This window comes from Neolamprologus multifasciatus, chromosome 9 (genome assembly GCF_963576455.1).
Source record: "Neolamprologus multifasciatus chromosome 9, fNeoMul1.2, whole genome shotgun sequence".
In the NCBI taxonomy this organism is placed as follows: domain Eukaryota; kingdom Metazoa; phylum Chordata; class Actinopteri; order Cichliformes; family Cichlidae; genus Neolamprologus; species Neolamprologus multifasciatus.
This window is the reverse complement of record NC_140447.1, coordinates 28,840,048-28,865,830: the sequence shown is the minus strand read 5'-3', so window position 1 is coordinate 28,865,830 and position 25,783 is coordinate 28,840,048. Positions and strand designations below refer to the sequence as shown.

The 25,783-nt window shown below is 38.9% G+C and overlaps 1 protein-coding gene across 1 annotated transcript in view; it reads right to left on the bottom strand.

The window, feature by feature from the left end:
- LOC146511747 (uncharacterized) overlaps positions 1-25,783 on the bottom strand; it is a 59,293-nt gene that overhangs the window by 27,225 nt on the left and 6,285 nt on the right. The window contains exons 3-7 of the mRNA XM_085172369.1: positions 24,114-24,962; positions 22,766-23,079; positions 7,411-7,936; positions 1,597-6,338; positions 814-916 (exon numbers count right to left, since the gene is read on the bottom strand). Coding sequence (XP_085028495.1) covers positions 5,646-6,338; positions 7,411-7,936; positions 22,766-23,079; positions 24,114-24,962 — 2,382 coding nt within the window. The 3' untranslated portion in view covers positions 814-916; positions 1,597-5,645. The remainder of the gene's footprint in view (positions 1-813; positions 917-1,596; positions 6,339-7,410; positions 7,937-22,765; positions 23,080-24,113; positions 24,963-25,783) is intronic.

Genomic DNA, 25,783 nt, shown 5'->3' with positions numbered 1-25,783 from the left:
GGTCGACACACAGGACAGGAGAGGAAGAGGAGAGGTTAGATTTAAAGGTAAGGACTGCTTAGTGGGATTTGATTAATATACATGTCTGTACATGTGACATTGTGTTTTTTCAGGTTGCAAAACAATCTGAGGCAGATTAACTGTGTTATTTAAAGACTGCATGAAGATCCTCTGCAGGTTAGTGCAGGATAAACAGGTTCGTTTGCTGAACTGTGATGGATTTAAAGTAAAGAACAGTGTGTGACTGGTGCACAGTGACTGTGGTGCTCATGTCACAGTTAGATTACATCAAGTGTAGCAGAGATTCATTTAAACTGAAGCTCATGATGCTGACATTCATTCACTGAGTTCCACCTTCATACCAACGGTATAGTGTCTAATATAAAGACAGTGTACTGTCAGTGTAGAGGATGGAAATCAGCCAGGACAGCTCATGAAACATCTGCTGACATCTGGTTGAATTCAGTTGTGTACATCCACAGAGAGCAGCAGGTCAGCTGATCACAGCCTGTACTTTAAGAAAATCTACTGGAGCTCTCAATAGAAATTATTGTGAGCTGTGATTCTTTTCCCCACGCTGAGCCACTACAGCTGATTTTAGGGTTCCCACCTGCTCAATCCCACTTTAACCTCTTCCCTGCTCATGTTCCTGTTTAGAGGCAAAGTCACCCTCTACAATGTAGCCATTGTATTATTACATTATTAAAACATTACATTACATTAATATAGCACATGGATCAATAAGTTTTGCGTAAAATATATATCAGTACTTCAGCTTTTAATGGAGTATTAGTTATCACTAGTATCTGTCACCTGTGTTGAGCTCATTGTTTCCTCTGTAGTGACTCAGCTGAGTCCAGATGGCTGAAAATGTTCCTCTGCTGCTCCGTCAGACTCTTCTCCTCCTGCTGATCAGCTGGGACACAAAACAGATCTTTGTTAGGCTCCACACTGCACTGAAGAGTCAAAGTCTCTCATATGTTCACCTGACAGCACAATGAACAAATTTTAGCTTCCCCAAGTGGGCAACTTGTTTGAAACAAACAGAAAAGGTTTGAGCACCGATACCAAATTTAGCAGTATGGCACAGCAGTACCAGGTGAGACTGAGGCCTGTTATTAGAATCAGATGCCTAGTGGGCAGACACAACTTTGCGCCAATAAGATAAAGGCAGCTGTGTTTTAATATAAATAAATGTATTTCATTATAGCACTTTTCCGCCAACATACGGTGTTTTCCTCTTTCTGGGGCAAAGTGGGCGATAAACAAATAAATGCTCGGTATGTCCGATGGCCAGTCCAGCTGAATTGTATAATACTGATACTTGAGAGTGCGCGTGTGTGATGCAAGCACGTGTAGAGTGTGTGTTGAGCGCGTGATCAGTAGTGACAAAAACAATTCACAAAACGTGACCATACTATACTCGTTGCTCACTTCCACTTCTAATCTATTGTTTTGCACACTTATACACATACCCGGCTGTTTTGCTACACTCTAGAGAGCCTCGCCTTTAACGGTCTTCTCCCACCCGCTCTCACAGAGAGCAACAGAAAACTTCATTAGACTCAAGATTGACTAAACTCAGATCAAACTTACATTGGCACTTACTTTTAGATGGGAGAGGGAAAAAACTGAGAAACAAACAGCAATGAAACGGGAACTCTGTGGCTTCTTCTTCGTCGTTGTCCCATTCGTCGTCTTCTTCTTCTTCTTTGTATTTAACGGCGGTTGGCAACCAACGTAAAGGAGCATTACCGCCTCCTACTGTTCCGGAGTATGGGTTCTTTTTGGATTTTTGGGCGGTTAACGCTTTAAGGTACATTACCACCACCTGCTGGACTGGATGGCCATACATTGTCCACAGACCCTTGGAAGTTTCTGTTCAGATTAAAAATGGAATTCAAGGATCTCGTGATTTGGGTTTGTGGCTTTCACTGTTTACTCTTTAATTTTCTGCCAAGTGTAGCATACCCCACAGCTCAAATCAATGAAGAATTTAGTATTTTTAAGATGTTCTTTGCAGCATTGCTGCAAACAACATACATAGCTGCAACCAGCAGCTATGTAGGCCTAAAATCTGGTCCAAACATGTGAAACAGGTTTACCACCAGAAGAAACAGACTGTAAATAAAAGACTGCGAAACTGGAAAAAATCTTACTCTGACTTTGGATTGCAACCACATTCTAATTTGTCTCTTTAGTCTTTTATTTATGGCTCCAATTATTTGTAACAATGTAACATGTAACAGTCCTGAACTCTGTAATTAACAAATGTGGCATTTTATCTTGAACGACTAAAATGGCTCCTTCAACTTGTAGCTTGAGATTTTTCACAAGCCTCCTTCTGATCAGAAAGTTTGTGTGGTCAGTTGTTTTTGTGTGTGGATCATACTGTAGGCATTTGTCACTCTTTTGAGACAGATTTCTCTCCACATAAGTTCCCTGAATGCCTCACATACAGCTGCAGGACATTTAGCTAGCATCGGCTTTCAAGATATTCTTTCGTACATTCTTCTGTCGTGTTTCATGTATTTGCTCCAACATTGCTAAAACTCTGTGGCTTGTTGGTCTGGGTAATGATTGGGGTGCAAGCTCCCGGGTTCAGCTCCTGGACAAGCCCATGTGGTGTTATATGAACTCTATAAAGACATTTGGTAGAGATATGATAACAACTTTCCAAAAATTTCAGCCAATTAATTCTCTCTATGAATATAATTAACAAATAAATTCTGCTGATGTGTTAATCCACAGAAGCTGGATAATAAAGTTTACTGTGTGAGCCATCTCACTTCATCTTAATTCCACTTTACAGGAAGCGTCTGCAACTGTTTTTTTAATGCACCTATTTATTTTATTTTATTATGAAAATTAAAACTCATCAGATTAAAAAACCTCAAGCAAAACAATCAATAAAGCTGCATAAACTGGTAACATATACACAAACAAACAAATATATACATTAAGTACATTAAATACAGGCCAAAAAATTAGAAACTAAAATGACCAAAACTTCAGAATCTATTAAGAATGAAAACTTGAACATTATGAAAAGTGATTAAAAGTGTCTAATGACAGAAAAAAAACATAATAAAATTCAGGTCAAACATTTGCAGGCTGAAGTAGCTGCATCCAAGTCAGTCAAGTTGAAAAATCTCCTTAAAATCTATTAAGTGAGATCAGCTCATTCCGTTTTTGTTGATTTCCGCTGATTTCAAGAGGAAGGAGCTGCAAATCTGAACACTCTTTTTTCCCAACATAACTCTTTCGACACTGAGTTGGTAGTGGGGTATGTTCCTACACCTTTCATGACAACTATCCTCAGCCACATATTCCTGGATATATATAATGACACCATCAGCTTCCCATTTCACCATCACTGGCTTCTTTGATGTGACTCAGTGCCTCTGTGTACATGTGAAACTCCATGACATTGGGTAAGAGGGGTTTTTCATGTTATATGTGAGAGAATTTGGAGTACCAGTAGTCGAACATGCCAAATCAATCCACAACATACTGCCATCCCCTGGCTGTAACCTGCATATGCATCACATTAAACCTAAATCCTGTACCATAGCCACATGATGGGCATGAAGATGAGGTTCAAAGGGCTGTGTCATGTTGCCAGATAGCTTCATCGCCACAAACATAAACATTCTTCAAAAAACAAAGGTTGTAAATATTTGCTGTATTTACAAGCATGTGCAAACAAACAAGACAATAATAAAAGAAAAAAATGTCAACATTTTACAAATGATACACTGAATATAAAAACCAAATATGAGCACAACTCCACATGTACAATTGTCACTGCATATAAACAAGACAGATGACATATTAAAAGAAGTAGAAACATATAATATACAATATGATCTGAAGCTGGTATTGGTGTATTTAAATTCCTTTTCTTTAGGCTCACATACACATTACTGCTTACCCTAATCATCTCATACAAGATGCTACTTACTTTACGTGCAGTATTTACCTTAACGTGCATTATGGTATAATAGCCCACTCACTTCTATAGTGGTGGAGATGTAGACAATAATGTCAGTTGATAAGTAAAACTATGAGAAGTAGACCACAAATGAGAGATATTGAGTGCTGGGAACACATTCTGTCAGATATTATTAATCTATCAGATTCTTGAATGTTTTATGTACTTAAGCCACAGTTAGAGAGTGAAAAAGAGACTGACACTGGCTGAAATGTGTAGTAAATATTTTATCTTGAACTTTTATGATGAAATACAAACTGTGAACTTTGAACTCTGGACTGGTTTACTGTGTGTAAAATTGCAAAGCACACTTTGCCTTTGTCAGGAAAACAAAACAACAACAACAACAACAACAATCACACACACACAAACTCACAAACGTATAAAAAAGGACACACAAAGAGGGACACAGAGGAAGGAGACACAAGAGGAACCTAATGGACAAGGACCCAGAAAGGGAAAATCTAACACCATTCGCAAACGTCGGTGTCGATTATTATACAGCAATAAAAAAGTTAATCCAGATACACACTTCAAATGTGAATTTGCGTTTCATCTCGTTTTTCCATTTACAACACTAGTGCTGTAATATCAATTCAAATTAGAATAAAAAATAAATAAAATAAAGAGACGTACGAAACACTGTGAATGTGCTTTAATGTACTAGAAATACTACTCACCATCAGTTACAAATTAAAGAAATGAAGAAAGCTCGTTTTTGTCACGGGCCGGTATTTTGAGTTTTATGCCCGTTTGTATTATGTTCCAGTTTGTATAGTAGAGACTTTAACCTTCAGTTAGTTCTATGGTTGTGTTCTCAGAGGACTAGAGAGGCACGGCTTCACTTGCGACACGTGGAAGGTGTTATGGATTTTCATATCCCGGGGCAGTTTAAGACGGACAGAGACGGGTTAATCACAGAGTCGACTTCGAAGGGACCAATGAAAGTGGGAGACAGTTTCTTGGATTCAGACCTGAGTGGGACAAATCTGGTAGACAGCCAAACCTTTTGTCCAGGTGTGTAGGTGGGAGCAGGAGTCCGGTGGTGATCCGCCACCAGACTCCAGAATTCTGGACCTTGGCCGAAGAAACTGCCAAGGAAGAAAGAAAAAAAAATCTGATTATTTACCATCAGATCCCGAGCCCTCCATGTGTTAATCAACAAACTGCTGCTGTGCTACATCCATAAATAATGAATAAATTAGGAGCTAAAGCTAAAAGGACAGTTTATTTGTACCATCTTCATGTGAACACATTCAAGAACATCACAGATGAAAGAAACATTAAAAACTTCCACACTACATAAAGCAAGAAAAATAGTTGTTCTTTCAGGTGGTTTCAGAGAAAACAGAAACATCAAACAGCTCCAAGACTCTTTGAAAGAACTAAAAACCTTTATTCTCATGGTCCAATCATGAGTGAACTCCCCGATGAAGCCTTGTGTGCTAAAACATGTCAGAGGTTTAAAGGTTAAACATGAGTTTCCAAAACGTTTTGCTGGAGAACAATGAACTATTTGACTGAGTTTCAATTATTTACAGATGAGCAAAACCAGGACAGAGAAAAAAGGACAAAACTGACTCAGTAAAACGACAGAAAATAAGATCCCATGTAAATCTGTATTATGTCGAAGTTCAGCCCAGCAACCAGTTCAGTTCAATACAAGTTTAAATGATTCTATCTGAACTCTGTGGAGCCTGATCTCAAGCTTTTTGAGTTTGACCCTGAAACCAGAGGATCTTTCTGTCTCTTCAGATTCACTGTGATCCAGTGATGGGAGTGATTTCAGCCCTGAGTGATCACGCTTATGTTTGCACTGAGCTGACAATGAGGTGAATGTTTTGGCACATTGGTAACAGTGAAACAGTTTATTAGTAACGTGGGATTGTTTGTGTTTGGAGTATGAACTCAGATTCCTGAAGCTCTTGTCACACTGGTCACAGCTGTAGTTTCCTTCCATGTGTGTACGTTCATGATAAATACGACTACTTGAACATGAGAAGCTTTTGTCACAGTGTCTGCACTTGTAAGGTTTCTCTCCTGTGTGGACTCGTTTGTGTGTTTTAAGCCCCCATGCAGTGGTGAAGGATGACCCACACTGATCACAGAGGTGCTTTTCAACCCCACTGTGAATCAGTTCATGTCGTTTTAAGTTATGTGATGTGGTGAAGCTTCTCCCACATTCTTTGCAGTATTTCAGTCTGTCTGCAGTGTGTCTACTTTGATGTATTTTTAGGGAGGCTTGCCAACTGAAAGTTTTTCCACAGAGGTCACAACGAAAGTCTTTCCCACCACCACAGTGATGACAGGGTGGAGAACTGGATCCATCTGTGTCGCTCTGCTTCTAAACCAAGACACAAAGACAGTGTAAGTCAGTCCTTCAACATTTTTATCCTGAACGTCACCTGAAATAAAGAGCATCTCTGCAGACGTCCAATTACATTTGACTGTTTCAGTTAACACACTCAGTTTACTGGGCTGCAATAACTACAATACTACCACCATAATACTACAGTAATACTAAAATCATAAATGAAATGAAAATCTGAATGATCACTAAGGCTACGTTCACACTGCAGGCGAAAGCGCATCAAATCAATCAATCAAATTTTTGACCCTATGCGACCCATATCCGATCATGGTATGACCGTGTGAACGGCACAAATCCGATATTTTCAAATCCGATCTGGGTCACTTTTATATGTGGTACTGAATCCGATACATATCCGATGTTTTAGAAAGCGACTGCTGTTTGAACGGTTATGCTGCATTAAATCCGTCTTTTACGTCACTGATACATGACAGACGGCAATTATCAGCATCGGAGAAGACATCGCGAACGCTTCCTGGCCATCCAGTGTAGATGTCAGTGAAACTGTTGGGAAGACAACGTTGGAGAAACGTGAACATTTTATTTGTACTGTATAATCTGCACATTCTGACAGAAATCTGCAACTATCCTTTGAAGCACCGCTCCTCTCTAAAACAGCAATAAGGATCATTATTAGGTTATTTACATTATTATGTAAATAACAAAGTAACTTAAAGCAAAAATTGGGAAACGTAAAGTCCAAAGTCTTTATACTAAGGCCATCAGTCAAACAATACTGTTTGGTCTGGGTCTAAACAGAGCGTGTTGTGTGTGACGTCTTCTTTTGCGCATGCGGGCCGCTTTGAGCGTTCACACTAGAGCGCGTTTGCTGTCACATGTTATTTGTAGTGCGAACAAGCAGACAAAAAAAAAAAATCGGATTTGATAAAAAAATCGGAATTGAGCATTAAGACCTGCAGTGTGAACGCAGCCAAAGAGCTGCTTCTCCATGCAGTAGAATTGCTAACATGCTAACACAGTTTAATGAGCAGAGTTATTCCAAACAGTCAGGATAAAATGACAAGATAAAAATATAAATACATACCTCACAGTAACTACACTTGTAGAGTCTCTTTCTGGTGTGGATCTGTTGGTGTTGTCTCAGGTAATGTGGAGATTTAAAAGTCTTCTCACACAGGTCACATTTATAAGGTCTCTCCTCAGTGTGGGTAAACATGTGTTGTTTTAACTGTGCGTCTGTAGGAAAGTATTTGCCACACTGTTCACAGCAGTACACATCATGTCTGGTGTGAATGCGTAGGTGTATATTTCGGTGCCTTCTCCGGCTGAAAGTTTTTCCACAGATGTCACAGCTGTATGCCTTAATTCCAGAGTGGGTAACTAGATGACTCTGTAAGTGGCTACTGCGAGTAAAAGCTCTGCCACACTGATCACAGCTGTACGCTTTAACTCCACTGTGGATGAGTTGGTGTTGTTTTAGGGAGACCTTCCTGGAAAAAGACTTTCCACACAAGTCACAGCTGAACGGTCTCTCTCCAGTGTGGATGACCTGATGAAGTTTTAGTGAAGCCCTCACTGTAAAATCCTTCCCACACTCGTCACAGGTGTATGTTTTCTCTCTCTTTCTTCTGTGAGGTTTGTCGGCCTCCTGAGAGCGCTGACTTCTCGCTCCGTGTTGGTCCTGCAGTGACAGAGATACAAACAGAGGCAGTGAGTGAAATGCAGTCGTGGAACAAACTGAACCTTCAAACTCCCTTCAACAACACTAGTTTTAAACCTGAAGGTGGAGTGTGGCACCAAACACCTCAAACACTAAAATCATGCCCATCCCTCCTGATTGTGTGTGTGTGTGTGTGTGTGTGTGTGTGTACACACACACACACACACACACACACACAATTATTTTATAATTTATATTATAATGTTGTTTCCTATTACATATTTCTATAATTTTTATAGATTTATACATAATTATTCAGTGATATTAAATCCTATGTTTGTTTATTTGTTTATTCAAAAGGAACCCCATTAGCTTCACATAAAATATTATACAATAAAGTGGATGCAAAATATCCACATAATTTGGCTCTTACATCCACAGTGAGGTTTCACAATTCTTAAAATATAAGTAATCAACAATAATAATATAATAATAATAATATCAATAACATTGCGGCATATTACACAAATTTCAAAAACAAACCATCTCTTACAATATTTACAACAACTAAAAGCTCTGTAAATCGGCTTTTAAATGTTAATTGAAGTTTTGAATAGTTGCTAATTCTCTAATTTTATAAGGCAATTTATTCCACTTGAAAGTTGCTCTAAATATAACAGTTTTACAAAAAGTTACTTTTAACTTGAGGATTAACTAAATTGCAGTTTGTTGAAAACTGTGTAATATCATTATGTATTTCATCTGGATACTGCAGCTGAGCAGAAATAAATGTGGTGTGTTTAACAGAATTGCTTTCTTTATAACTACAACTAAGCCATAGAATATTTTAGCCTGTACAGGAAGCCAAGAAAGTTTATTATGCATTTTATCAATATTAGTATAGTATGAACATCTTAACACTAATCTGGACGCCTTATTCTGGACTAACTGAAGTCTGTTAAGATCTGTCTTATTAGCTGCTGACCAAATGATTGAACAATACTCCAGATGAGACATTACTAGTGCATTAATGACATCTTTCATAATTGAAGAAGTGATACACAAAGAGCATTTCATAGCCATAACTATACCTTGTCCCATTTTCCTAATAACAGAGTTAATGTGCTGAGACCATGAAAGGTGGTGATTTATGGTAACTACTTATGAGCACCCGTAATCGTTCTGGTGCTGTGTATTAAACCTCGACAGAACAGAGTAAACGACTCATAGTGTGTTAAAACATTTATATTTCTTTTTATTCTATCATCTTCCGGAAGAGAGAGTCTTCCCAAACGCCAGTTGCAGGATCTCTAACATTTTATATGGTGTCTGTATATGGCGGCCTCATGTCTTATATGGTGTTATTTCTGTACTTTGTACGTCACACAGTTTCAAACATTGCTTATATGGCAAAGTTCCTCTTTTCTGTGTCTTATCCATTAATACATATATTAGTACACTTGCTTTTTACACATATATGTAAGCATTGAGCCAAATTTAGTAATGCCAACATACTGAAAGAACAATATTTGTCTCATATATATAATACATCTATATACACACTGTCAAAGATACTTGAGTGTTTTTGAGTGAAGATTTAAGGTGATAGGAAATATAAATAGCTGCAACTTTTATCTTTTACTGAAGCTCAGTATTTGACACAGAGTTCACTCACATGTGCTGTAATAACTAATAATGATTAATATAATAACTATAATATTGGCCATATTATATTTACATTACCAAAGTGAGATGACTTTAGTCTGATGAACAACATTAGCTAATTGTTATTTACTAACTAATCTTAAATGACTGTTCAGTACAGAAATTAAGCTCAACAATCATGTTTTACAGTCCTGTGGTCTCAGCCTCAGATACTTATTAAATCACACAGAGCTCATGTAGAAACAAATGAACAAAATATGTTCTCCTTCATTTCTGTCAAACAAAGCTGTATGAAACGTTTCCAGCTGTTAGTATCATGGTTGCTAGGCAACCTGGGCAGCGCGATGGAGGCTAGACCTAGTCCTATTTCACAAGCCTACAAGCCTCGCACTTCCGGCCTTAGCGGTCTTTGAGTACGTGGCCCTTGAGGACCGTTGAGGCTGCGTACTTTAAAGCTGCAGAACCTGAATTGGGATACAGCCATGATGATCTCCAGCCTTGTGCTCGTCAACATTCTCACCTGAGTTAAGAAGACGATTACTGAAATAGTCTCAGCAGGTCCTTTGATGACAGCAATGAAGTGCAGTGGTAAGGGTTTTTTGGGATTAAGTTCATTTTCATGGCAAAGAAGGACGATGCAATTCATCTGATCACTCTTCATAACATTCTGGAGTGTATGCAAAATGCTATTATAAAAACTTAAGCAGCAACTTTACCAATATTTATGCAATTCGCAAAACTTTTGGCCACGACTGTATAACCTCTTTTTAAGTTTCTGGATATTATACATGGTTATGCTCAGGATATGTCAGCCAATTTCCACTGGAAATGCCTTTTGGTTAAACTATCAGCAAGGATTTTGCATTTGCACTGTTAACTTTTTATATAACTTTAATGCACATAAAAAATAGCTGCTTGTTTAAGTGAAAATACATTGATGGGTTTTTTAATAAAGTTGCAAGGTTGTAAAGTATTTTGTCTGGTGTCAATTATATCGTCAGCTATATCGTTATCGCAAATTTTCAAATATATATCATGATAAATATTTTTGGTCATATCGCCCTGCTCTGTCTGTCACCTTCTGTGTTGAGCTCATCGTTTTCTCTGTAGTGGCTGAGCTGAGTCCAAGTAGCTGAAAATGTTCCTCTGCTGCTCCGTCAGACTCTTCTCCTCCTGCTGATCAGCTGGGACACAAAACAGATCTTTGTTAGGCTCCACACTGCACTGAAGAGTCAAAGTGTCTCATATGTTCATCTCACAAGTAAAAGAACACATTTTTGTTTCCCGAGGTGGGCAACTTATTGGAAACGAACACAAAAGGTTTGAGCACTGATACCTGGCATTGCTGGCATTGAAAGATGCAATGCCAGCAATGAGGATTGTCAAGACTCAAACCAATCATTAAGCAAAGACAACAGGGATCATTTCTTTCTGTTTATTTAGCATTCACAACATTTGTAGTTGCCTTCTGTACAGGGGAAGTCCACGCACACTGTGTGGTACCGCCATCCGCAGAAGGTGCATTCAATCTTTGTAAGAAAAACTAGATTGTCTGAGACTGAAATGATATTAACAAAAGGAGAGGTGATTTGTAAAACTTCAAGTGTATGATAAGGTGAAAACAAATACACAATTGCATGTCATGTAGCTGAAGGTTTTTTTTCTTCTTTTGGAAGACCAGAAAACACTGAAAGTTACAAATGTATTGTGCTTGAAACAAATTCAAAATAGGTGATAAAGCCAGCTGCACATGTGTGTCACAAGTTAGTGGTGGGCGGATCTATCCAAATATCGATAGTATCGATCCCAAGTCAGCATCGGTATCGGATTCGATACTAGCCTGGTGAGAGCGATTCTTTACTTTGAGTTCTGCTTGTTTGTTATGCTGGTTGTTGCCACAAAAACGAAACAACCAGGTCGCTGGACTCACCGCTCCTGTGTCAGCGGAGAGCACTTTGCTCCCTCTCCCCCACTTTTATGTTTCGGTGTTGCACTGACACGTCACGTGACTTAGACACTTTGGGGGTTGTTAAGTTGTTTACATATTAATTATATTTTTTTTGTTGTTTTTGTTGTTGAGAATTTTAATTGTAACTTTTGTATTATATTTTATCAACAGTATTTGTTTTAATTTGTTTACTGGTTTGCGTGCACTTAAGACTTAAAAAAAAAAAAAAAAAAGATCGCCACCACGGCAGACCAGACGGTATTTTCATGCTTCGCAGCATCATTTGTTCTTACAATAATCACCTCACCCCGCGAGCAGGCGAGGGAATTGGCCCGGACAATTGGCGCCCCATGCCCCAGCCCAGCAACGGGGAAGTGTCCACTCTGGCGGTCGCCCGCGCCTCCAGCGGAAGCCCCGGAGCTGGCGTGATGGCCACCCATATGGCAAACAGCAACAGCGCAGCAGGCGTGGAAGTGAGCTGGGGATCACAGGCAGCTGGGCAGACGGCCGGCATGCAGGAACATGGACAGCATGCCGCCCTCAGACGTGGCAGGACCCCCGCGCACCATGACCTCCATCTCCAGCATGGCAGAATGAATTTACTTGGTATCGGATTGATACCAAAATATGCAGTATCGCACACCACTATCACAAGTAAATCTGGCTGTATAATAAACAGAAACAAGTGACCCCTGCAGTCTTTGCTTAATGATTGGTTTTAGTCTTGACAATCCACATGGCTAGCATTGCATCTTTCAATATGTTTGTGGGTAGATTTGAATGCACCAGTGTAAGTGCAGCCACTCGTGCTGTGTCCCAATTCAGGGTCTGCACGCCTGAAGTACGCATTTCAAGTGCGATTACGTCACCGCCACGCGACGACGGCTGTCTCAATTCGAAGTGTACTTCAAATGCATACTCCAAATGCGCCATCGATTTCCCCAAATATCAAGCGTGGTCCGGTGCACGCTTCGTGGTCCCATATATCCCACAATTCATAGCACGGCGGTGGGTGTGGATAATTTTGCCGCAAAATACGGCAGAAGGGAGCGGTCAAGATTGAACTGTCACAAGTAAGTACTGATTATGTGCGAATGTTTAATAACGAAGAACATTAAAACATTGCTGTTGGCCACATTTTGGCAAAGTTGTGTGACATTAGTGATGTTTGTACTTACAGCGTTAACTTGGTTTTAAAGCACATACATACATACATACATACATACACACACACACACACACACACACACACACACACACACACACACACACACAGAGAGAGAGAGAGAGAGAGCCCTTTTGAACGTTGGCAAGTATGTGTATGTGGTGTTAAATAGGCCTATACTACTGTGCTTTGATGTTGCTCGTAAGGGTGAAATTTATTGTGAAACGTTTGAGAACCACTGCTACAGAACAATGGAGATTTCCCTTATATGGTAACAACCTCAACTCACGTGACGCCCAGAATTGTACAATACTGATGCTTGAGAGCGCGCGTGTGATGCAAGTATGTGTAGAGTGTTGAGCGCGTGATCAGTGGTGAGAAAAACAACTCAAGAAACTTGACCTTTCTATACTCGTGGCTCACTTGCACTTCTAAACTATTCGTTTGCACACTTACACACACCCAGCTGCTGTTTCCTGTTTTGCTGCACTCTGGAGAGCCTCGCCTTTAACGGTCTTCTCTCACAGAGAGCAGCAGAAAACTTCACTCAGAAAACTTCGAAAACTCAAGATTGACTGAACTCAGTTCAAAGTTACCTTGACACTAACATTTAGATGTGAGAGGTAGTGATGGTCCGCTTGAAGCTGACGCTTCGGTGCGTGTGTCAAAAAGATCAACACAGAAGCACTGTGTCGAGGCTTGATTCGTTTGGCCGGAGTCACGTGACTAGTGACGTCTGAAGCTTCATTTGGAACGTACTTTTTTAAAAATTTGAACTTTATTGAAAAACAATGAGTATACAACATACAAACAGATGAAGTTTACTAAAGAACAGAACATGAACATACAGAACCAGGGGTAAAAAAAAATAATAATTATATGAGTACGCGAAAAAATCAACATATAAATATTGTTCTGAGAGCCTTTTGGTTGGTTGAGTCTTAAATTGATTGTGTGTACAATTCCATATCCTTATAAAAAGGCAGAAATATGGTGTTTTATTAATAAACTTACATTTATGGATAAAAATTTAGCTAAAAGTATTAACAAATTTATTATAAAAAAACATTTATCATTCTTCCTGGAGAACTTAAAGAAACAGAATAAAACATTTTCCCATCATTGAGAAAACTCCCTTAAAATATGGACAATAACAAAACTGCTAAATTCCTTCCAGAATCTCTGTGCAGAGGAACAGTACCAAAAAAGATGTGCCACAGTTTCTGGATGATCCCCACAGAAAGTTCAATTAGTATTTATGTGTCTTTTAAATGTTACCATATAGTGACTGGCTGGGTAACATGGTGCTCCCTTTTTATTAACCAGCTGAGCCACCAATAGGATCCCATTTTGGACCCAAGTTTCCAGGAAAAGTGATAATAAAAGAAATAAAATATCTCTTTTTTTTCCAGATGAGGTATTTGTGTAGTGAGAAGTTGTGTTTATACATGAGGGTCCACGCTAAGAGCACTTGCTTATGGAAGGATGAAAGATTTACAGGGAGTTTTCCAACACTATAATTACAATTTAAAATAAAATTAAAGCCACCAAAATGGGAGAAAATATGATATGGTATAAAATTCCAGATAGAGGTAGGGTTTTAAGAAAATGTTTAGCCCAAATAATTTTGAAAGTGTTATTTAAAGTAGAAAAGTCTAAAATGTTAAGCCCACCTGATTCATAGTTATTAATCACAACAGATTTTCTAATATAATGTGTACGGTTTTTCCATATAAAATTAAAGAGCATGCGGTCAATGTCTTTACTAATTTTCTTATCCAGATGTAAGGAGAGAGCAGCATATGCCAGTCGTGATATCCCTTCAGCTTTAGTAATTAACACTCTACCTGTCAGAGATAAATCCCTTTGCAGCCACTGGTTGAACTTTTTTCAGATTTCTTTTGTATAATCGTATTGAAGTTTGACGAGCATCTTGACTTTTGGTCTTTGGATATTAACAGTCCTGGGTATGTGACTTGTTGTTTAACAGAAATGTTACAGATAGCATTTGCAGTGCATCCTTTAATTGCTAGCAATAGCTAGTGTTATTCTCTATACTTTCTATGAAAATCTGCAGCAAGAACGGAGCCAGGAGATTAGAAAATGATTTATAAAACTCTGCAGTTAAACCATCTGTGCCAGGAGATTTGTTGGCCTTAAGTGCAGAAATAGAATTACAAACTTCCTCAAAACAATAGTTTTAGGTTTTGAGGTTGTTACCGTTACTAACAAGAAAATGCGGTGCGGTCACGTTACTATTTTTCAACAAACAGACAGTTGAAGCTGTGTTCAGCTTACCACATCTGATATCAGTTGCACGGAAGCAGCTGTAAGTAATCTGGACGCTACAGCTTTAAGCAGCTGCGCGCTCCCGCGGACGGCAATCACTTTCTGTCTAACAACTTATCAGTTTTTGGCACAACACCTGGAGCTAAGGGGGCAAAACAATCGCATTAGTGCTGCTGTTTGACTGAGGAAGAATAAAGTAGCCATGGTAAGCCAACCACATGACCACTTCAAGATGACGAAGCAACAAGGTGATAGATACCAATTTTTAAATTGTGTTGATAGGCCACCTAAGACCAGAGTCATGATAACCATTATATACGCGGCGTTTTTTCCTCAATAGTTTCGTCACGTTTACTGTGGACAGCGCTAGCAAGCACTCTCTGCTTATGACCAAACAAAAAACAGCCCGTTCATGTTGGTAGAAAAATGCACCACGTCGACCAATCAAAAAAGGATATGGCAACATGACATTTGGTTGTTTAGTAAGAGGGGGAAGTTTTAGGAGTGATGGCGAGAGAGAGAGAAAGCAGAAAAAGAGAGAGAGTGAGTTTTGAGATGTGAGAGATTTGTGATGTTTAACGTGTTTGGAGTGTGTAGTTAGTGTGTTGTCTTGTGTAGTTAGAGTGTAGTGTTGTGGATAGTTTTATGTTGTGTGTCAGAACAATGAGGCGACTGCTGTCTCCAGGTAGAAACAGGAGAAACAGGTAGAAACCTGTAGTGTGCACAGAAATATTTGGAGTGGCACAAATAATTTGTGTAGGATCTTATTGAATGCAGAACACCTGATTGTTCTGTCAATAGTTTGAAATGGTTATTAAAAAAGAGGTAAAAGGTAAATGGCAGCAACTAACATTGTTGTTTGCAAAACTTGTGCATATAATTTTAAAATTGTCAATTTATATTTGCATTTAAAGTTATGAAATATGATTCAGTAAACATGTTTGTGGTTGTTACAGTAAAAAATATAACTTTTTCTACTCGGTAAAATATAGAGGTAAAATCAAAAGTAGTTAAAAATGGCCAATTATCCCCTGGAGCCCAGGGGGTTAAACATTTTTTTTAAAGTAAGGCAATAGTTACTTTTCAAGTTATAATTACTTTTAGAATCTTGTAACTCAGTTACTAAGTCAGTTAAATTAACTTGCCAACACTGTTTATAAGGAAGTGACTTGTTCGTGGGATTTGTGGAGCGTTCTGTTGGTGAGAGATAGCAAACCACAGATTGTTCTATTGAGAGATATGGAGCCAGAGAGGCAGAGGAGAGGTTCTGTCGTGTGGGAGTATTTTCGGTAGATTTTGATCAATTTTGGTTGGGTTTGCCAGCTTTGTGTTCTTGTTGTTTGTTTTTTGCGTGTTTATTTTGTAAAAAACTTAAATTGTCAAAAATCTGCTTTTCATAATATAAATATCATGAAATAACTTTAAAAATACTTCCATTTGACTCTTTACATTTAATGTAATAACAAATATATTTTATTTTTAAAGTAATCTTAAATGTTATTCTACAAATGTGCAGCAATTTAATGTGTTTATTCTTTTTAGCTGATAGTCTGTGGAACCCAGGACGACCAGATACCTGCATCTCTACCAGTTTCTGTGCACTCCAGCCTCTTCTGAGAGGGTTTTTTTTAAGGCAGGAGAAATTACTCCATGAAAACAAGCAGACTCGGCCATCACACAGTGGAACAAATTCTCTTCTTAAATAAAAATGAAAAAGGGTTACCTTAAATGCATCATGTTTTTAATTTGCAAGTTCATAAGCATTTTCCCTTTCCAGTTCACAATCAATTCTGCCCCAGGTCAAAAATATGTATAAGAATATTGGCCTAATATAATATTATTAATAAACATACCAGTTCAGCTGTCCAGTGATTAATTGTATTAGTACATGGAGGCAGAGCCTCACAGCAGAAGCATACTCCATAATGTGTTGTACATTATAATGTGTATATTATATGTATTTTTAAATTATTACTATCTACCAACATCAAGAAGTCGCAAACAAAGAGAGACCACACCGTAAAACCATCGCCCTTTCCTCTCTTCCTCTCATTGCTTTTGCCACCTTTCCTTCATTTTGTGCCGTATTATACTCTTGATCTCTGTCCTACTAACAACAACAACAACAATAAACTTTATATTTATATTTATATATTTATATAGCACATTTAAAAACCAGTGGTATACCAAAGTGCTGAACATGTGAGAGGGTCAGATGTAAGTAAAAGAGAAAGATGAAGGCCATGGCAAAGTACCAAACATGTTAGCAGGTTAATGGCATTAAAAACACAGAAACACATAAAAAAGCATATTAGAACATTGTGTGTAAAATATAAAAGAGTCAAGAAAAATGTAAAATAATTAAAAGAGGTTAAGAATAGAATGAAGGTAGCAACAAGCATTAAACTAAGTAACAAACAAGCATTAACTGGTAGAAAAGGCGAGGTTAAATAAATAGGTTTTTAACCGCGATTTGAAAGATTGAATGGAATCGGACTCAAAGATGGCAATGGGGAGGTTATTCCACAGATCAGGTGCAGCCAAGGCAAACGTGCGGTCACCTCTAGTCTTCAGTCAGGTCTCGGCTGTACCAAAAGTGACTGGGAAGATGATCTTAGTGCTCTAGCAGGGCTGTATAGTCTAGTTTTGCCCTCATAAGAAATGTTCTTAGCCCAAGCCGCTCTCGATATTTTGTCTTTAATGTCATACCTCTGAACATTAACCTGACTTTGCAATCACTGTGTCTTGCGGCTTTGGTCCCAGTGAGCACGCAGTGAGCACGCTGAATCTGCAAATCCTCATTTTCCAGAAGGGCAAGTTCTTTCTTTAAGCTGTACTGAATGCCATCATATAATTCCCCTCAGCACCTTCTTTAATTCCATATATACGGAGATTGTTGTGACGCAATCTTCCTTCCAGGTCCGTGACTTTGGTCTGGAGAGTTTTCTGCTGGTCCTGACAGCAAATTAGCGTATCTCTCAGGTCCACAGTTACTGTCTCAAGTTTGCTCACACTTTGTTCTACTTCAGTTAACCTAGTGCCGTGATTAGGGATATCCACAATGACATCTCTTCAATTCAATTCAATTTTATTTATATAGCGCCAAATCGCAACAGTCGGATTCAGGAGACAGACAGCCTCAGTAGATCCTATAATAATAGATACAGAGAAAAACCCAACAATCATATGACCCCTATGAGCAAGCACTTTGGCGACAGTGGGAAGGAAAAACTCCCTTTTAACAGGAAGAAACATCCGGCAGAACCACAATCAGGGAGGGGAGGGGCCATCTGCTGAGACCGGTTGGGGTGAGAGAAGGAAACCAGGATAAAGACATGCTGTTGAAGAGAGACAGAGATTAATAACAGATATGATTCAATGCAGAGAGGTCTATTAACACAAAGCGAGTGAGAAAGGTGACTGGAAAGGAAAAACTCAATGCATCATGGGAATCCCCCGGCAGCCTACGTCTATTGCAGCATAACTAAGGGAGGATTCAGGGTCACCTGGTCCAGCCCTAACTATATGCTTTACCAAAGAGGAAAGTTTTAAGCCTAATCTTAAAAGTAGAGATAGTGTCTGTCTCCCAAATCCAAACTGGAAGCTGGTTCCACAGAAGAGGGGCCTGAAAACTGAAGGCTCTCCCTCCCATTCTACTTTTAAATACTCTAGGAACAACAAGTAAGCCTGCAGAGCGAGAGCGAAGTACTCTAATAGGGTGATATGGTACTACAAGGTCATTAAGATAAGATGGGGCCTGATCATTTAAGACCTTGTATGTGAGGAGCAGGATTTTGAATTCAATTCTGGATTTAACAGGAAGCCAATGAAGGAAAACCAATACAGGAGAAATATGCTTTCTCTTTCTAGTCCCTGTCAGTACTCTTGCTGCAGCATTTTGGATTAGCTGAAGGCTTTTCAGTGAGTTTTTTGGACATCCTGATAATAATGAATTACAGTAGTCCAGCCTGGAAGTAATAAATCCATGAACTAGTTTTTCAGCATCACTCTGAGACAGGATATTTCTAATTTTAGAGATGTTGTGCAAATGGAAGAAAGCAGTCTTACATATTTGTTTAATATGTGCATTGAAGGACATGTCTTGGTCAAAAATGACTTCAAGGTTGCTCACAATGTTACTGGAGGCCGAGGTAATGCCATCCAGAGTAAGAATCTGGTTAGATACCATATTTCAGGAATCAGAAAATATTTCAAGATTTTCAGGGCCGAGTACAATAACTTCCGTTTTATCTGAATTAAGAAGCAGAAAGTTAGCGGCCATCCAAGTCTTTATGTCTTTAAGACATTCCTGCAGTTGAACTAATTGGTGTCTGTTATCTGGCTTCATGGAGAGATAGAGCTGCGTGTCATCTGCATAGCAGTGAAAATGTATACTATGTCTTCTAATGATGCTGCCTAAGGGAAGCATGTATACTGTAAGCAGAATTGGTCCTAGCACTGAACCCTGTGGAACACCAGGATTGACCTTAGTGTGTGAAGAGGACTCTCCATTTACATGCACAAATTGGAGTCTATTAGATAGATATGATTCAAACCACTGCAGCGCAGCACCTGTATAATTAAATTAATTTGTGGCCACATTCAAAAGGACTTCTCCCTGTGACTTTGTCTTTAATAGCGTTTAATGAGTGGTCTTCACAAAAACTGCTTCTTCACTTAGTAGTTGACAACAGAACTTAATCTAGAGGTTTAAGATTACTATTAAGATTACCATTTCGTAATCTTAAACTAGCCAGCTGCATAAATTTGGGCACCCTAACAGAAAATTTACATCAATATTTAATAGATCCACTTTTTGCAGAAATAACAGCCTCTAATTGCTTCCTATCGCTTCCAATGACAGTCTGGATTCTGGTTGAAGGTATTTTGGACCATCTCCAAAACATCTCCAGTTTAGCCAGTTTTTGTGGTTTTTGAGCATGAGCAGCCCACTTTAAGTCACACCATAGAATTTCAATAATATTCAGGTCTGGGGACTGACATGGCCATACCAGAACATTGTACTTGTTTCCCTGCATGAATGCCTTACTAGATTTTGAGCACTTTTTAGGATTGTTGTCTTGTTGAAATATCAGCCCCGGCACAACTTCAACTTTGTCACTGATTCTTGAACATTGTTCTCAAGAATCTGCTCATACTGACTGGAATCATGTGATGTTTGTGTAATGTATGTATGGTTGGGAGAGTAAGATGGCGCTGGCAAGGCTGGCAGCCTTAACCCGCTCGAGGCAGGCGTTGCCGATTTGCAACAGTTAAAAACTAACAACCTGATTCCGCCACATACATATTTTATGAGTTTTTTTACTCAGAAGTATCACTGCAGGACTTGGTTGTGCATTAGCAACAAAAACTTAATTTAATCCTGAGAGGGTTACCCAATTTCCCTTGGGATGGATAAAGTATTATCAATCAATCAATCAACACCTGGTTACGCCAATCGGAGGTCACTAAAATCAATATTGAATCAGTGTGTAATTTTGCCAAAACAATGTCGGACTTTTAGTTTTCTCTGGTCCCCTCCCCCATCAGACCAGAGCTGTATCCCAATTCAGGGTCTGCAGCCTTAATGGTCCTCAAGGGCCGCATACTCAAAGGTGTTTATTAAAACACCTCGATGAGGTATTTTGGTTTGGTGCAGCCACTCCTTATCAGACCAAAAGTAAAGAGTTTTTCTTCATCTTTTGAGCTACTTTTACAACAGGTTTTCTCATTAACAGAAAATAGAATCCTTAAAAGAAAACGGTCTTATTTTGCACACACCGCGGGTCAAGAAGGCGTCAACAACCGATCGATATTAGTATTTCTTAATGCTTGTAACCTAGCAAAGAATTTCATGCAGGCCTCAACTCCTAGTACGTGTAAAATAACCCTTAGTGGAAAAAAAAGCACCGCGCACATATTCAGAACTCAGAACTAAATTCATAACTAAATAATTTTATTAAAACACCTCAATGAGGTATTTTGGATTTGTGCAGCCACTCAAACCAAAGTAAAGAGTTTTTCTTCATTTTTATAGCTACTTTTACAACGGGTTTTCCCATTGACAGAAAATAGACAGAAACCCTAAAAGAAAATGGCCTTGTTGTACGCACATCAAGAAGGAGTCAGACGACCGTCCCGGTCAATGCTTCCTCCATCGGGTACCATAAAGTTATGAGAAAAAACCCCAGAGAATTTATTATTTTGTAGTGTGTGTGTGTGTGAGAGAGAGAGCGAATTGATCAGACTTTTCTACAAAACGTTATACCACTCTGGATCAAGAGGGGCGATATAGCACGGACTGGTCAGATGACTACGCCGGATGGAAGCATAACCGGACGCGTCCCAGGGACTTTCCCTTTGACATTCATCCTGCTCCATGATCAGCCGTTAAATGTTTCCTCAATGTTGCTGTAATGTAACAACAAAGTTAGTTTTATTTTTAAGATCAGACAAGGGTACAGTCCCAAAACATTCCTTACACGTTCCTGCAGTCACCAAATTAGCATCTGTGAGACAAATAAGCTTCAGGGACTGACTTGTTTTTAGAACCGACCTTTGACACTTGGATGTTGGCTTAATTTTTACCCAAAGAGTATCACGGTTCTGGGTCAGTTTGACACAATATTTTGAGTTTTCATGTCTTGGTTTGATTTTGTATTTTTGGTTATCTTCTTGGTCTAGATTAGGGGTGGACAATCTCAGTCCACGAGGGCCGGTGTCCCTGCAGAAAACCTCGGGACTTGCACCAGAGAAAAAAAAAAAACAGTAATTCTAGGAGGTGTTGGGTTTAGGGAAGTTACGCAAATTTGCGCAGGTTTAGTAAATCTAGTGTTAATCAAGAAACTGCTGCTGTGCTACATCCATAAATACTGAATAAATTAAGAGCTAAAGCTAAAAGGACAGTTTATTTGTACAATCTTCATGTGAACACATTCAAGAACATCACAGATGAAAGAAAAATTAAAAACTTCCACACTACATGAAGCAAGAAAAATAGTTTTTTTTCCCAGGTAGTTTCAGAAAAAACAGAAACATCAAACACCTCCAAGACTCTCTTTGAAAGAACTAAAAACCTTTATTCTCATGGTCCAATCATGAGTGAACTCCCCGATGAAGCCTTGTGTGCTAAAACATGTCAGAGTTTTAAAGGTTTTAAAGTTTCCAAAACGTTTTGCTGGAGAACAATGAAAATGAACTATTTGACTTTCAATTATTTACAGACGAGCAAAACGAGGACAGAGAAAAAAGGACAAAACTGACTCAGTAAAACGACAGAAAATAAGATCCCATGTAAATCTGTATTATGTCGAAGTTCAGCCCAGCAACCAGTTCAGTTCAACACAAGTTTAAATGATTCAATCTGAACTCTGTGGAGCCTGATCTCAAGCTTTTTGAGTCTGACACTGAAACCAGAGGATCTTTCTGTCTCTTCAGATTCACTGTGATCCAGTGATGGGAGTGATTTCAGCCCTGAGTGATCACGCTGATGTTTGCACAGAGCAGACAATGAGGTGAATGTTTGGGCACATTGGTAACAGTGAAACAGTTTATTAGTAACGTGGGATCGTTTGTGTTTGGAGTATGATCTGAGATTCCTGAAGCTCTTGTCACACTGGTCACAGCTGTAGTTTCCTTCCATGTGTGCACGTTCATGAATGTTACAACTACTTGAATGTGAGAAGCTTTTGTCACAGTGTCTGCACTTGTATAGTTTCTCTCTTGTGTGGACTCGTTTGTGTGATTTAAGCTGACTTGCAGTGGTGAAGGATGACCCACACTGATCACAGAGGTGCTGTTTAACCCCACTGTGAATCAGTTCATGTTGTTTTAAGTCACTTGAAGTGGTGAAGCTTCTCCCACATTCTTTGCAGTATTTCAGTTTGTCTCCAGTGTGTCTACGTTGATGTATTTTTAGGGTTTCTTGCCAACTGAAAGTTTTTCCACAGAGGTCACAACGAAAGTCTTTCCCACCACCACAGTGATGACAGAGTTGAGAACTGGATCCATCTGTGTTGCTATGCTTCTAAACAAAGACACAAAGACAGTGTAAGTCAGTCCTTCAACACTTTTATCCTGAACGTCGCCTGAAATAAAGAGCATCTCTGCAGACGTCCAATTACATTTTACTGTTTCAGTTAACACACTCAGTTTACTGGGCTGCAATAACTACAATACTACCACCATAATACTACAGTAATACTAAAATCATAACTGAAATGAAAATCTGAATAATCACTCAGAGCTACGTTCACACTGCAGGCGAAAGCGCATCAAATCCAATTTTTTTTGACCCTATGCGACCCATATCTGATCATTGTATGACAGTGTGAACGAAATACGATATTTTCAAATCCAATCTCGGTCACGTTCGTATGTGGGACAGAATCCGATACATGTCCGATGTTTTAGAAAGCGACTGCTGTTTGAACGGTCATGCTGCATTAAATCCGTCTTTTACGTCACTGATACAAGACAGACGGCAATTATCAGCGCCGGAGAAGCGCCCGAGACGACATTGTGAACGCTTCCTGGCCATCCAGTGTAGATGTCAGTGAAACTGTTGGGAAGACAACGTTGGAGAAACGTGAACATTTTATTTGTACTGTATAATCTGCACATTCTGACAGAAATCTGCAACTATCCTTTGAAGCACCGCTCCTCTAAAAAATAATAAATAAACTAATAACTTAAAGCAAAAATTGGGAAACGTAAAGTCCGAAGTCTTTATATTAAGGGCCATCAGTCAAACAATATTGTTTGGTCTGGGTGTAAACAGAGCGTGTTGTGTGTGACACCTTCTTTTGCGCATGCGGGACGCTTTGAGCGTTCACACTAGAGCGCGTTTGCTGTCACATTTTATTTGTAGTGTGAACAAGCAGAAAAAAAAATCTGATTTGATCAAAAAATCGGAATTGAGCATTAAGACCTGCAGTGTGAACGTAGCCAAAGAGCTGCTTTTCCATGCAGTAGAATTGCTAACATGCTAACACAGTTTAATGAGCAGAGTTGTTCCAAACAGTCAGGCTAAAATGACAAGATAAAAATATAAACACATACCTCACAGTAACTGCACTTGTAGAGTCTCTTTCTGGTGTGGATCTGTTGGTGGTTTCTAAGGTGATATGGAGCTTTAAAAGTCTTCTCACACCGGTCACATTTATAAGGTCTCTCCTCAGTGTGGGTAAACATGTGTAGTTTTAGCCGTTTGTCTGTAGCAAAGTATTTGCCACACTGTTCACAGCAGTACACATCATGTCTGGTGTGAATGCGCAGGTGTGTATTTCGGGTTCCTCTCCAGCTGAAAGTTTTTCCACAGATGTCACAGCTGTATGCCTTAATTCCAGAGTGGGTAACTAGATGCTTCTGTAAGTAGCTACTGCGAGTAAAAGCTCTGCCACACTGATCACAGCTGTACGCTTTAACTCCACTGTGGATGAGTTGGTGTGTTTTTAGGGAGACCTTCAAGGAAAAAGACTTTCCACACAAGTCACAGCTGAACGGTCTCTCTCCAGTGTGGATGACCTGATGAAGTTTTAGTGAATCCTTCCTAGTAAAATCCTTCCCACACTCGTCACAGCTGTATGCCTTAATTCCAGAGTGGGTAACTAGATGACTGTGTAAGTTGCCACTGTGAGTAAAAGCTCTGCCACACTGATAACAGCTGTATGCTTTAACTCCACTGTGGATGAGTTGGTGTGTTTTTAGGTTACCCTTCAAGGAAAAAGACTTTCCACACAAGTCACAGCTGAACGATTTCTCTCCAGTGTGGGTGACCTGATGAAGTTTTAGTGAATTCTTCCTAGTAAAATGCTTCCCACACTCGTCACAGGTGTGTTTTTCCTCTCTCTTTCTTCTGTGAGGTTTGTCGGCCTCCTGAGAGCGCTGACTTCTCGCTCCATGTTGGTCCTGCAGTGACAGAGATACAAACAGAGGCAGTGAGTGCAATGCAGTCGTGGAACAAACTCAACCTTCAAACTCCCGCCATTAACACTAGTTTTAAACCTGAAGGTGGAGTGTGGCACCAAACACCTTAAAGGTCTCTTATCCCCACCTGCTGGTAGTTCTAACACATTACATCCAACCTATAAACAAATAAACAAACATACGATTTCTTATCAGTAAATGATTATATATAAATCTATACAAATTATAGAAATATGTAATAGGAAACAAGAAAATAATATAAATTATAAAATAATATAAGTGTGTGTGTGTGTGTACAATCAGGAGGGATGGGCATGATTTTAGTGTTTAAACAGTCATGAATTATTTTTGTTTATTTCTTTATTCAAAAGGAACCTCAATAGCTTCCACAACCGAGGTTGCTCGTCTTCCGTCAAATACAAATCACATAAAATATTACACAATAAAGTGGATTTAAGATACCCACATAATTTGGCTCTTACATGCACAGTTTCACAATTGTTAAAATATAAGCAATCAATAATAATAATATCAATAACATTGAGGCACATTACACAAATTTCAAAAACAAATCCTCTCTTACAATATTACAACAACTAAAAGCTCTGAAAATCGGCTTTTAAGTGTTCATTGAAGTTTTAAATAGTTTGAATAATTCTCTAATTTTATAAGGCAATTTATTCCACTTAAAAGATGCTCTAAATATAACAGTTTTACAAAAAGTTACTTTTAACTTGAGGATTAACTAAATTGCAGTTTGTTGAAAATTGTGTAATATCATTATGTATTTCATCTGGATACTG